The 14,862-nt window shown below is 36.9% G+C and overlaps 1 protein-coding gene across 5 annotated transcripts in view; it reads right to left on the bottom strand.

Annotated features, from left to right (window-relative positions):
• The window catches only part of itsn1 (intersectin 1 (SH3 domain protein)), a 66,023-nt gene that overhangs the window by 12,582 nt on the left and 38,579 nt on the right, over nucleotides 1-14,862 (bottom strand). The window contains exons 17-30 of one of the 5 annotated variants that reach the window (XM_073843051.1): nucleotides 11,929-12,038; nucleotides 11,636-11,841; nucleotides 11,386-11,507; nucleotides 10,639-10,653; nucleotides 8,882-9,201; nucleotides 8,598-8,769; nucleotides 8,245-8,450; nucleotides 7,127-7,209; nucleotides 6,865-7,031; nucleotides 5,998-6,043; nucleotides 5,660-5,781; nucleotides 4,862-4,985; nucleotides 3,733-3,924; nucleotides 945-3,243 (exon numbers count right to left, since the gene is read on the bottom strand). In XM_073843051.1, coding sequence (XP_073699152.1) covers nucleotides 3,242-3,243; nucleotides 3,733-3,924; nucleotides 4,862-4,985; nucleotides 5,660-5,781; nucleotides 5,998-6,043; nucleotides 6,865-7,031; nucleotides 7,127-7,209; nucleotides 8,245-8,450; nucleotides 8,598-8,769; nucleotides 8,882-9,201; nucleotides 10,639-10,653; nucleotides 11,386-11,507; nucleotides 11,636-11,841; nucleotides 11,929-12,038 — 1,887 coding nt within the window. In that variant the 3' untranslated portion in view covers nucleotides 945-3,241. Of the gene's footprint in view, nucleotides 1-944; nucleotides 3,244-3,732; nucleotides 3,925-4,861; nucleotides 4,986-5,659; nucleotides 5,782-5,997; nucleotides 6,044-6,864; nucleotides 7,032-7,126; nucleotides 7,210-8,244; nucleotides 8,451-8,597; nucleotides 8,770-8,881; nucleotides 9,202-10,638; nucleotides 10,654-11,385; nucleotides 11,508-11,635; nucleotides 11,842-11,928; nucleotides 12,039-14,862 lie in introns of those variants that run through there. The other 4 variants (XM_073843047.1, XM_073843049.1, XM_073843048.1 and 1 more) reach the window with 4 other exon arrangements.

The following is a 14,862-nucleotide window of genomic DNA, read 5'->3' as shown; positions in this document are numbered from 1 at the left end:
TAATTTTTTTCTACCCAACTGCTGAGTTGAGCCTGCTGGGTAGTTTTTGTGTTACCCAGTCATTGGGTTAGTGTCCGGGTCAGTCTTACTGACCACTGAAACTATGTTTAGTGTTCAAAACGCCTTTTGCCTTGCATAACATAAATTTATTTTACTCATTACAATACTGAATTTAATTTAATTTAATTTAATGTTAAAATATGTTCTCTAATCTCAGTACTGTTTGTTTATGGGCTGGTTGTGGAGTCAGTCACAGCATATTTCAGCTATGAGTGAAACGTGAGGTGGCAGTCTGAGGTGCGTATTCCCCGGCAAACAGCAGCCCATCTTTGGCTTACAGAGAACGGTTGAATGCACTAATGTAAGTAGTAAAATGCTACTTTTTAATTATTTTATTTTATTTTTTTTTCTAAAATGCTTGTTAAATGAGTAAAATGAGTCCATGAGTGTTCGTTCTTAATAATAAATTTTCATCTTATGATTACTGCTGTTGCACTCAATAGAGTATATATATTTTTAATTTCCAGCCCATTTTAAGCCAGCAATATAATCATTTACACACAATAGATGGCTTGAATAAAAACAACCCAGCATGTCGGGTAAAAACATTTAACCCAACCACCTGGGTCAAAATAACCCAGCATGTATTCTGTTCAATATTTACCCAGTGCTGGGCTGCCATATAACCCAGCATTTTTAGGGTGCAAGCAATTGTAAGTTGAGGTAAATAAAACTATGCAGAAGACTGGGTTAAACATTTAACCCAACTGCTGGGTCAAAACAACCCAATCGCTGGAATTGTCCATATTTCACCCAGCGCTGGGTTGTTTTTAACCCAGCATTTTTTAGAGTGTACCATGGATTTAAAAACATTGGTGTTTGATAGTGACACAATCACTTTATCTGGTAGCAGATTGAAAAGAAATAAATAAATAAAGCCAGTCTGCAAGTTGCCATGGAGTTCTTTAATGGTTACACATTTTTTTTTTATAAAGGTGGTATGACACTTTGTTTAAAGCTAGGAATTGTTGTATATAGTTGAGTTTTTAACTGTACATTCATTTTATTTTTTATTTTTTGATGAAATGCTTTATTAGTCAAGTACAACGGTTAATGCTTTGGACATTTTGGTGAGATATTCAGAACAAATGCATTTTTATTACAGAGTATTGCAAATAGGAAGGAAGCATTTGTGCTTCTGTGGTCTGAGGATGGGTATGTTCACTTAAAAATAACAAAACAAAACAAACCTAATCACGGACATGGGGTACAGTCCATCCAGCCAATAATAAAGCAGCAACCTCAAATACTTGTACACTGTGGAACCAATAAAGAACCACACAGACATGATTTCACGTCTTGTTTCTGCATTAAAATTACAACACTGTTATGAGGCAGATAAAAAACGAAATCAGTTCATGTGTTGCCAGTGCAATTTTGTAGGAGTACAAATTAATGCCATGCTTTGTTTGCTTTCTAACAAGCAGAAAAAACACTCAGGGCTGCGTTTCCCAAAAGCATCGTAAGCTTAAGTACATCGTAGACCCATTGAAACCAATGGAGCTATGATCAACTTAAGCTTACGATGCTTTTGGGAAACGCTGCCCTGGATGATCGAATGTCTCTCGTATTTAAAAGAAAATTCCAGTCTTCATTCTTGCGCTTGTGTAAACATCTATTTATTCATAAGCATTTGTGATTAGAAGGGTATTAAGCTTGTATTCAGTACATTAATTATTTTTTAAATGCTGTTTAGGGTTTCATTCAAAGCATGACAACTCAATTTATAAAATTTGGATGCTCTCCGTTCACTCCTTGCACTGTCATATTGTTGTTTTCCGATAAAGGACGGTGTACATACTGCAGTGGATTTTTTCTCAAACACTATGCATAACAATTTTTGATCATTATAAAAATAGTGAGCTGTTATATCAAGAACACCTCGAAATCTAGTGTTCATCGACATTTCAAAAATAATTGCAAATTCAATCAACATGACAGAATGATGACAGTAAACGATTGAGAATACAAAAAACAAAAAGCATTCATCCATCTATATGGGAAATACAATTATACAAGAAATGAACCCAAGCTTTTAAGGAGTTCGTCCCTTCCAGCAACATTTTTATACATGTACGCACTTTGTCTATCACTGTACCATCCGTAAGTGGCAGTTGTGCAGTTTTTTTTTTTTGGTTTGCAACACCAACCCCGTCACACAAACACAACGAAACAATCAATAAAAAATAAAAAAAACAAACAAGAGACTAGCAAGCACACAAACACAAATCAATTCATCCACTGTTTTGGTATGAACACGTAACAAACAATGACACAGAGAGGCATGTGACTGGACCGGATGAACAGAGACGTCCATCCTGTCCGTCAAATTGACTGACAGCACCTGTGTGTACTGGAAGGGGTGAGGGGTGAGGGGTTTGTTCTGAATGACACACAATAGTATTCTACATGAAGCCCACGCATATCCGACCAGTTTGGTACATACTCATTTTCAAGATCACTTGACTTGTTTTAGACACACTTGGCATCCCAAAAGTATGATTTCTTGTTATTTCAATTGGTCGGATATGCTGTACACATCGCTATGTCTCAATTCCACATATTAGAGCCTTGATGAGATTGCAATGACACTAGTAAGCATGTCAGTTATGACACATGTTTGATACTGCACCCCGTTACGTCATGACTCATGAATAGTGGGTCATTCTGTGGTGCTATGGTCCAATGAGAAACCCGGGGGGCGGGGCTTGGAGGAGCAGAAAGCGTGCATTAGTCGGATGAAGCGGTGGAACTTAACACTGAATGGAACCATTCTGATTGGTTGCTTCAAAACAGCTTTTTTGTACCTACAGGTTTTGGGGCGAGATCACAGAAAGCCACAAAAGGACCCACTATCCAGCACTCTGATTAGTGTTGTACAAATTCAGTGTGAACGATTAATTTCATGAATTTGTCAAAGGAAAAAAGGAAAGAGATCCTTCAAATAATATTAGGCATTCTCGTTTATTTAATTGCTTTAATGCGGAGGAGTCTACGGTTCTGAATATTGAGGTTAACGACTGCTGTGGTATCGTCTCTTCTGGCCACAAAGCCAGCTGTGTGGGGGGGGTAGTCACATGATCAATGTTCCATCTCCCATCATCCCGCTGGGCACGGTTTAAGGGATAGTGGGTCGCTTTGAGGACTTTCAAGGCTGAGTGGGATATGGGCAACAAAAGAGTCCTAGAAAGAGGAAAACACAGCACATAAGCCAAAAAAAAGGAAAAAAAAAATCGAAAACAAAAAAAGGAAAGAAAAGAAAACCACAATGTGCAAAATCTTTACGAGCTAGGAGAACTAAATGAACTCTGCAAGACACTTTTCACAGGACGCCACAATGACAAGGACACCGGCATGCAGGCAGAGAGAGAAAGAGAGATGAGAGTCTACTTAATGCTCTACGACATGAGGTGAGAGGTTGCTCGGAAACAGGAAGAGGATGGGCTTCGGTGTGGACGTCGGACGCTCTGTGACTCACCACACCGTGAGGAAGTAACTACAACTAATTCTGGAGAAGGTCCTCAAAGATTTGAAAGAAATAACTTTTGGTGACGCCTCAAGCCAATTGTATCTTTTAAGGATTTCAGAGCTTGTTTGAATTTCTTTGAGAAGGATAGAGAGAGGTTCAGTGTGAGTGCGTGTGTAAAATATAGGAGAACGTTTTGGACTCACATTGTTGGCTGGGGTCTGTGTCGGTGGTCATCTTGACGTAGTTCGATGGGAAAAGGCCGACGGAACCGTTCAGCTCTCCTTTCCACCAATCAGGATCCTCTCTGCTCAAGACATTGATGATTTGGCCCTTCCCAAAAGGCAGCTCGTCATCGTTCTGAGCCGTGTAATCGTACATGCCAATCACCTGGCACACTATAGAAAGGAAACACAAATGCAAGTGTAAAATGTAAGTTAGTGTGTGATTTTATGCAACAATCTTGTACAACAACCATTTTTGACATTTAAGTAACGATCTTGTTCCATAAAGATATTTTGTCAATTTCCCATCGTAAATATATTAAAACTATTAGTAATTTGCATTGTTAAGTAGTGCATTTGGACAACTTTAAAGGAAGTTTTCTCAATATTTAGATTTTTTTGCACCCTCAGATTCCAGATATTCAAATAGTTGTATCTCAGCCAAATATTGTCTCATCCTAACAAACCAGATAATGTATAAATCTCAATTTCCAAAAATTTACCCTTATGACTGGTTTTGTGGTCCAGGGTCACATATAATTAGTGCTGTTAATCGATTAAAAAAAAACATGTATCACACATTTTTCTAAAATTAATGTGATTAATCGTGATTATTACCACCTAACTTTGAAGTTTTTAAATATACTTTTATATTGCAATTATTTCACGTTCAATATTCAAATTAATGTAGAAACAACATAAACAGTATATTTTTAATAGGTTGGCCAACCTTAGCTCTGCCCCGCGTTAAACATTTTTAATGCAGTTAAACTGGAAAAATTAATCGCCTTAATTTTGACAGCACTAAATATAATATAATATAATATATTTATTCCAGATTACTGGAGTATTTGCTTAGTTATTTAGTAGACTGCCTTTATTTATCACCCATGAGGACATGCAAATACTATGAAAGCAGAGTTGATGATCGCGTGTAGACGGCTTACTAATGTACAGGACTGTACAAGTAACCCAGCCTGTAGTAAATGACGGAAGGAAACATGCTCAAACTTGATATACTTAAATAGAGCCTTAAATGTTTTAAGTACAAAAGACAACATTTCATCTGTGCCAAGAGAAACCAGTTTCTGGCACAATAAGTTACCTGTACCTGCATTGGGTGTTGGCAGCTTGGGTGGGTTGGGATCTGTGGGTGTAGTCTTACTGGTGCTGGGGCTCAATAACTTTACATAATTAGCTGGAAACCAGCCAATCTGACGCTTCTTCCCTCTTGCCTGGATAAAGCAACAGCAGTTGGTCATTAAAATGAATGTGAAGTAAAAATGTAGCATACAATCTAATTTATAAAAAGCAGCGATATCTCACATCAATGTATCATATGTGACCCTGGACCACAAAACCAGTCTTAAGTCGCTGGGGTATATTTGTAGCAATAGCCAAAAATACATAGTATGGGTCAAAATTATTGATTTTTCTTTTGTCAAAAATCATTAGAAAATTAAGTAAAGATCATGTTCCATTAAGATTTTTTGTAAAATTTCTACTGTAAACCTATCAAAATGTAATTTTTGATTAGTAATATGCATTGTTAAGAACTTAATTTGGACAACTTTAAAGGTGAGTTTCTCAGTATTTTGATTTTTTGCACCCTTATATTTCAGATTTTCAAATAGATGTATAATATGCCAAATATCGTCCTATCCTAACAAACTATGCATCAATAGAAAGCTTATTTATTGAGCTTTCATATGATGTGTATATCTCAGTTTTGTAAAATTTAACCTTATGACTGGTTTTGTGGTCCAGGGTCACATATCATTCTGAGCACAAATAATCACGGAGCACCAAATATGTGTTGCTACTATAACTACGATTATATTAAATGTTTAGGATTTGTGGTAGAAGTGGGGGTGTATTTAATAGCATGTCTCTCTTGTGTTTTTCAGACCTGAAGTTCTCCTTCCCACCATCCTCCTGGGTTTTTCTTGCGAATGAGAATGAGCTGGCCAGGTGCTAAGGTGAGCTGCTCTGCCCCGGTGGCCGTGTAAGGAGCGATCACCTGAGCAATCTCTGAACACAGGAAAAAAAGAAAATAAAAAACAGGACAAAAAAAGCTGGAATACAAGGCTGCTCTTTAATAAAATACTGTTATGGTATAATTAAGGCCACACTTAGTTCATTTATAAAGGCCACACAATTGCTGCTTTTTTTTACAAGAACTAAGGCAATATAAAAGTCATATGGTACAATTTTACGAGAAAGTTGCTTGAGGACATTGGCACCAACCTGGTTTCTTCCCTAAACTTCCTGTTTTTCCGGCAGATCCCAAACCCTAATGAAAAGTGGAAAGAATGCTATTGTTATACTGATTTTATTGGTTAAAAAAAATTTTTTTTTATTTGACTACAATAACATTTTTTTTTGCACGCAGTTACAGAGGTGGCCATAATTATTAATACACTAGTATTTTCTAACCAGCTAAAAATGGTTTTAAGTCAGTTATTTTTATCTTTCGCTGTAGTGTTTCAGTAGGAAATATCAGTTTACATTTCAAAACATTCATTTTGCCATTAATTGTAATAATCCAGTGAGATTTTGGAGTCTGAAAACAGCCAGTGTTCCACACAGAGATCTGATCTCATCATCATCCAGAAACAATCCAAGAAAACTACCTTCAAAGCTACCTGACAAACTACAAGTGGAGCTAGGGAAAAAGCTGTTTTAAATGTAAAGGATGGTCACATCAAATGCTGATTTAATTTAGTTACTTGAAGTTAATTGATAAAATCTATTTATGACATTATTTTGACAGCATCCTCATTTTTACAAAAGTGCCTAAAACTTTTAACAGTACTGTAGCTTTGCAGGTAGGTTTCTTAAAGCATCTTGGAGACATTGCCACAGTTCTTCTGGATTTAGTCTGTCTCAGTTTGTTCTGTTTCTTCAAGTCATTCCAGACAGACTGGATGATGGTGAGATCAGATCTCTGTTTGGAGCACTGGCTGTTGTCAGACTCCTTGTGCAAACAAAAATCTCACTGGGTTATTACAATTAATGGAAAAAGCTAGAAATAACTGACTTAAAACTATTTTTTTTTTTACCACTGTATCAAAAGTATATAAAATAAGTAGATATAAAATTTTACGTTGTTACCTCAGATTCTTTAGGTTTGACATAATTTGAGGGAAAGACTCCCGTCTTCCCGCTCACAGTGCCGGTCCACCAATCCCCTTCTTTCTTTGTGACTGTGATGATATCTCCTTGCTGGAAGGTCAAGTCACCCTGCTCATTGCTTTCATATGTATACATGGCCACATACTCTGTGATTAGACAAAATCACACAGACATTCAGAAACAAAATGATTAAGAAAAGGGAGAAACACATGGTCCATCAAGCTGTTGCTGGTAATCTGACCTTCTCCGAGATCTGTGGGTTTGTTTGGAGAGGGGCTGGGTCTCTTAACACTGGGAGGGCTGTCTGAAGAACCGGATTCAATACTGAAACAGAACAACAGAATTCTCAACATTACAGTCCAAATGAAACACCTAACCGCACATTCAACATCACTTAAAAAAAAAAGAGGTATCATAATGGTGTCTAATTTCACTTTTAGAGAAGCTAATAGCCAATAATAATGTAACAATATCAAAATCCCACGATACGATAATATTGCAATATGAAGTCCATGATACAGTATTTATTGCGATATAAAAAAAAAGACAAATGAAGACTTGGAGAAAATTTACATTTTGTACATTTTAAATTTAAGTTATTCTATTTAATGAACTTCGAGACAGTTTCAAATTAAGAGCTCCAACCCATGTTCGTAACTTATAAACTTAAGTCAGTGAATTGACTTGTACCTGAACTTTAAAGGGGACTCGACCCTCTTTTTATCTGTGGTATACTGTCTCAGTCTAAACTACATTCTCACTGGCATTTTAGAAAGCCAAACAAATTAGAATATAATAATAATAACAATTTTATATTATTGTTATTCCTCTGATAGTAATAGCCATATATTTAATAAAATAAATAAAAATTAATATTTATTAATTTTTTAATATATAATTATTTGCTTTACCCTACAGTAGGGAAATTACAATACTTCTTTCCTAATTTCTATACTTGAAAGATATTTTGAATTTGGACTGCAGTGACGTTCACAATTTAAACAGCTAGCTGTCAACAATTCATACTGCTAAACTCACAGCACATGCAATAAACAAGTTCACCACATTCACTGTGAACTGAGACGTTCATAGGTGTGGAAAACACCGGATCACAAGCTGATCGCCTAAACGAAGTGCGCCCTTCGCTTTGTAACGCGGGATTAGGGCATATTGTGCCTTCGGTTTTAGTTCGTTTGACAGATACTGTGGCAAAGCATAATGGCCCAAAACACAACTTTAAAGACCTTTTATGTTAGAATAAGAAGTTTAAATATATTTTAAAAACTAAACTTTTTGCCAGGAAGACCTATTGTTTTATATTGTCATTTGACCAATAACCAATACAGTAATGCCACACACCTCATAGATTTCCTGACGGGCCCAGAGATTAGTTTGACGTACGATTTGGGGAACCATCCTCTCTGCCCTTGCACCTCTCCAAACCACCACATATCCTGCTGCTCCAGTACGGTGATCACGTCATTCTTGTTAAAGTTCAGGTGATTGTCTTTCTTGGCTCTCCATGGATACAAAGCCTGCGCCTGCAGACCCTCCACCTTTTCACCCTGCAGCAAAATTTGAATTTTTGGGTGAATTATGCCTTTAAAACATTTATGCCTTTATTTATTAGAAATTGTACAGAAAGTTTAAGAAATGTAACACAAAAAATTCATTGACATCCACAGGAGCAGTTTTTGACATAGATTATATACCTGGCCCAGCACAGGTGAGGGCGAGGAGCCAGAGAGCGTGGCTGGGGTGAAAGCAGAGCGCTGTCTGATCTGCCCTCCACTGGGCACTGACAGGGAAGGCTGAGTGGGTTGGGTCGGCCAGGCATCCCATCCATCGCTGTCCTGCTTCTCCACAGCAGAATTAGTTGGCCACCTGAATTAAAAGTCAGATGAGCACAGAATAAAGAATTCAGTTCTGCCTGAACTGAAAAGCTTAGTCTGTAAATGTCATTGCTAGTAATTTTTGCTATGGACAAACTACTTACGTAGTGCTGAAATCTGCCCAGTTACTGGATGTTGAGGAAGAGGAGGAGGCGGGGCCTGGAGGGACAGGGGCTGATGAGGGCGGGGCTATCGAAGCAGGCTCTGTGGGGACTGGCTGCATGGGTGGGGCGGTGGTTGATGAAGAAGCAGATGATAAATGGGAAGGCAATTTAGGGGCGGAACTAGAAGCAGCGCTGGCTCTCAAACTAAGAGGAACTTCAGATTCAGGAATCTTCTCTGCATAATTGGCAGGGAACCAGCCAGTCTTCCCTTTAATCTCTCCTCCTAACCATCCAGGTTCCCCTGTCTGAGACTCATCCACCTGAAAAGGGAAGCACAAGAGAAAGCAAATGAGAGATATACAAACAGGATGCGAAAAGACGCAAAACAAATATCAAATAAACAGGGAACCAATGTTCATAAACATCAGAGAAACACATGAACTGGAAAACACAGAGCACAGTGACTGTACGTGATGACACAATAAACTCATTATGTTGATTTAACACAGGAAATGGAATAAATGGTCATTGCCCTTTCTCAGAGTGAGCTAATGGGAAACATAGCAAAGACTCTGAAATTTTGCAGAAGACTCAACAACATACACGTTGTTAGCCACATACAGTCCTTGCGAAAGTATTCATACTCCTTCATATTTTTCCACATTTTGCTATGTTGCTGCCTTATGTTAAACTGTTTTAAATCACTTCCACATAAATCTACATTCCATGCACCATAATGACAAAGCAAAAACAGAATTGTCATAATTTCATAAATTTCTTTAAAAAAAACAAACAAACAAAAAAAACGGACATAACATAATGAGAAGTACTTTGCATAAGTATTCATAACCTTAACTCACTACCTACCTGAAGCACCTTTACAGCCTCAAGTCTTTTTGAGTATGATGCAACAAGATTTGCAAATCAACATTTGGCAATTATCTGCCATTCTTCTCACCTCTTCACCTCTCAAGCTCTGTCATCTTGGATGGGGTCTGGCAGACATTTTCAGGTTTCTTCAGAAACACGCTAGGACATTCAGAGTTATCTATAAGCCACTCTTTCTGTGTGCTTAGGGTCACTGTACTGTTGGAAGGTGAACCTTCTGCCCAGTCTGAGGTTATGACCCTTCTTCCATTAAGGGTAATGGAGACTACAGCTTCTGTGAACCTTCAATGCAGTAGAATTTTTTCTCAACTTTTCCCCAGATGCAGTCCTGTCTCTGAGCTCCACAGGCAGTTTTTTATTTTACCCTCAGGGCTTGGTTTTTGCTCTGCTATGCATTTTCAGCTGTTCGATCTTTTAGTAAGACGTGTGCCTTTCTAAATCATACCCATTCAACTGAATTTGCCACAGGTTTACTTCATTTGAAGTGTAGTAACATCTACAAGCAAAATGCTCCTGAGCTAAATTTGAACGGTCCCAGATAATGGTTTGAATACTTATGCAATGGAATCATTTAGGTTTTTAATTTTTAATACATTTTCAAAGATGTTAAAAACCTGTTTTTTTGCTTTGCCATTATGGTGTATATATGTAGATTGATGTAGAAAAAACGTAATTTAAAGCAGTTTAACATAAGGCAACAACATAACAAAATGTGAAAAAACTGAGAATTAATACTTTTGCACTGTATCATAATCTCTGTACAGGGTCTGTTTTAGCTCAGTGACATATGAACAATACAGAGAACATTAAGGACAAAGACACACTAGAAACAAATAAAAGTGCATAAGGTGCAGAAAACCTCAACTTACCCACTCTCCCTTCACCTTCAGGCAGAGTGAGCAAAGGGAGGACAGAGGCAGGGTCAGAAGTCAGTAAATGTACACACTAATAGCACACATATATTCTCACACAAGGCAAAGACAATCACACACTCTCTGGTAAGCACACATCAGAACTAGGGCTGTTGATTTAACAAGTTAACCTGGGACAATTAATTTTCGAAAAAATAATGTGTTAAAATGATTAAAGAATTTAATGCACCTGCCCCAGCAAAGACCAATACATCATCTTACATTACATGCAATATATTTCTTTCTAAAGCTACTTTTTGAAATGTCTATTTAATGCTTTTCTCATTTAACACAATAACAACTTTATCTTTTGGAGAGAATAATTTCTCAGCCAAAATTGATGTGATTAATGAAACTATTTCTCAAACAGTAAAAAACAGAGCAATTACATGCAAAATAAAAAAAATAATTGTGGATTACTATTGCTTTAAATCTTGTATATACATAACCATTCAAAAGTCTGGGTTGGTAAGATTTTAATTGTCTTTGAAAGAAGTAATTTAAACACACCAAGACTGCCAAATATTATTACAACTTAAACATACTGTTTTCTATTTTAATATTTAATTAAATGTAATTTATTCTTGTAATGGCCAGGCTAAATCTCCAGTCTTCAGAATCACATGATCCTTTAGAAAAATGTTTCCAATATGCTGGTTTGCTGCTCAAGAAACTTTTATTATTAAAATGTTAAAAATGGCTTACCATCACTATGTCTCCAGGATGGATGGTGATCTCATCATGACTGCGGGCCTCAAAGGGATACAGTGCTCTATAGTAGACCACCTTTACCTTATCCTGATTAAAGCCAGACACTGGAATCTTATCTATAACACAAACACACACGTTACATAGATTTATGCAATTTAGGATAAATATCTCAATATGGATAAACAATCAAAAAGCAGCTGCGAAAACAATCCAATTCTGGTTCAACATCATCTTTTTGTCCCACCTGCCATAGACCAGGGAGACTGACCCGGAAGTTTTCCCGGATGCTGTGTGAAGAGTTTGGAGAGGTTATCCTGTACTTCGGCTCTGCTGTGGTTATCCTCTTCACTCACTTGGCTTATCCAAGCCTGAGACACAGGAGGAGTGGGAGCTTTACCCAGCCCATCATCTCTCCATGCGGGAGACACACCATCTTCTGTCCCTGACAACCTAAAGGAAAGTGAGCAACAACATAAAGGCCCGTTAATAAGTCAAATTTTTATCTAACAAAAGCAGCCATGAAAAGACATAAAATACCTAGTCTCTTGTAATTCTGTGGACTTCCTGTCATGCGATGGCTGGGTGATGTCAGCCTCCATCTCCTTTTGTTTCTGCCTCTGTTGTTTGTTGTGGATTTCTCTCAGCTCCTGCAATGCATGATGGGATATTGGAGGACAGGTAAGGGGGAGTACAGGGGGCAACGGGGCTCTGTTTGCGCTCTCTCTCATACTCAGACACGTTCACAGCTGTGCCCTGCAAGTGCTTTCTGGACAATCTGTTCGAATTTATTTCTATACCATATTTCTGAATCTAGCTAATTAGTGAACATCTTAAAAAGATTCTACCATCTATTCCAGACTACCTGATAATCTCTGCTATCTCTAAACATTTTAGATTTGACTGTATGATTCATGTAACCATTTCTAATGTCCATAAACGGCTGTCCAATGAATCACGAATGTAACAACTGACTAAAAAACTATTTAAAGTGCTTATATTAAAGACTGTATGCATAAATCGTACACTTGCATGGTACCAACTGCATAGCGATTGCGTTCATGGTGGCAGTCACAAGTCACATGAACCACAGAAATCACAAGAGAGGAAACATGGAAATCTCAAGAAAAGCGGACTGTGTTTCAGCAGACCAATAGAAGCACTGCTGCTTATGTAATGCCAGGCCATTCCACCAATAAGCAAGCTCTTTGGGAAACACCATCAAGATACAGTAGAGGAGTCACATGTTATTTATTTATTTTAATATTAAAATGTCAGATCTGGTGATGGCATATACTTATTACTGAGAGTATGTTTCTCTGGTCTGGGATCTTTGATTGAAGCTACATTTCTGTTAAATGCTGAATGTCACATAAGCACAATTTACACATTGATTATACAAAGAAAGGTCACTGCAAGCGGTTTGGTAATAGACAGACTCAAGAAAGACAGAGAGAGTTAGCCATTCAGGTGCAAAACACACACATATACACACCAAACCAGTGTAAAAGGGTGTGTGTGTTTAGATTTCATGAACCAGACATGCACTTTTTAATGCATTTGTAAATCAACACATTGAAAATGTGAGGTTTGTAAACAAGGAAGTTCACTGACGATTTTTTTTTTTTTGCTGGGAATGTCTGTAAGCATTTTCTTGATCACACCTAGACAAATCTAATTAAATGACACATAACTATTATAAATTACTTGCTAACTAACTAAATGCTAAAACTCTAGCCGATGGAATGAAAAACAGATCACTGCAGTACAATGTCTCAAATTTGGGGTAAGTTGAATTTAAAGCTAGTTACTCTTAAAAATTCCAGTAAATAAAGTCTGGAAACAGTTCAAAATAATGTTCTCCAGAAGTGACCAGAATGTAAATGTAAAATGATGTTAAAAATTATGTAATGGATGCTAAGAGATTTCAATTATTATATATACACACTACGAAGTTTTTAAAGAGTAAGATTTTTGAATGTTTTTTAAATACGTCTCTAATGCTCAACATGCCTGCATTTATTTGATCCAAGGTACAGCAAAAACAGTAACATTCTGAAATAGTTTTACTATTTAAAATGGCTGTTTTCTATTTTAATATATTTTAAAATGTCATTTATTCCTGTGATTTCAAAGCTGAATTTTCAGTATCATTACTCCAGTCACATGATCCTTCAGAAATCATTCTAATATTCTCATTTTCTGCTCAAAAAACATTTATTATTAGTATTATTATTATGTTGAAAACAACCGAGTAGATATTTTTCAGGTTTTTTTGATGAATAGCAATCAGCATTTATCTGAAATCGAAATCTTTTGTAACATTATAAATGTCTTCATCACTTTTGATCAATTTAAAGCATCTTTGCTAAATAAAAGTATTAAGTTCTATAATTTTTTCCCCAGAAAAAAAAGCACCTGGCTTTTGAATAGTATAGTATAGTATATAATGTTACAAAAGCTTTTTTTATTTTAGACAAATGCTGATCTTTATATTCATCAAAGAATCCTGAAAAAATGTTTTAAATACAGATCATAATAATAAAAAAAAAAATGTTTCTTGAACAGCAAATCAGCATTTTTAAATTATTTCTGACGGAACATGTGACACTGAAGACTGGAGTAATGATGCTGAAAATGTAGCTTTGATCACATGAATAAATTACATTTTAAAATATATTAAAATAAAAAACAGTTATTTGAAATAGTAAAAAATTTACTGTTTTTGCTGTCCTTAAATAAATGCAGCCTTGGTGAGCAGAAGATACTTCTTTAAAAGCATTAAAAATCCGTTCAAAAACTTTTGACTGGTAGTGTATATATATATATATATATATATATATATATATATAAAAAAAGATGTCCTGGTACATGCATAAGATTTTGGATTTAACTGACGCACGTCTTGGAAAAAAAGCAGCTTGATCCGCCTCTGACCAGTGCACAAATACCAGTACATGAAGGTTTAGAATAGCTACAACGCTGCCTTTGATGGGCATCTCAAAGGGAGCTGGAGGAGGTGCAGTGAGACACACGAGCAGGGGACATGGTGTAGGGTGAAATCAAAGGCCGGGGGGCGGGGGAGAGGGAGGGATGACCTGGAAGTAGAAGTGTATATGCTTCAAACAGGCCAGCAGTGCTGCGAGACAGTCCAACAGCACCTCGTCCACAGAGCTCCCTGACTGCAAGAGACACAGAGCCACCCATACGGTGAGGGGTCAAAGGTCACACCATCATCATCATCATCGATATCATCATCATTGCTGTTTGCACTCTGTTCTGATGTGTACTCAGCTCTACACAATGCAGAGCCTCTTAAACTTGTTCATCTTAAGTATAGAGCGAGAAACAAACGGACCAGACATCTGAACCAAAGCAGAGCAGTGAAGCCTTTGCTCTGTTATTAGTGCACGCTACAGGCTTGAGAAACAAACATGTCCAAAATTATTTCAGGAATATTATTCATCAGGGCTC

Source organism: Garra rufa, chromosome 6 (genome assembly GCF_049309525.1).
Source record: "Garra rufa chromosome 6, GarRuf1.0, whole genome shotgun sequence".
Taxonomy (NCBI): Eukaryota; Metazoa; Chordata; class Actinopteri; order Cypriniformes; family Cyprinidae; genus Garra; species Garra rufa.
This window is presented reverse-complemented; position numbering and strand designations above follow the sequence as displayed.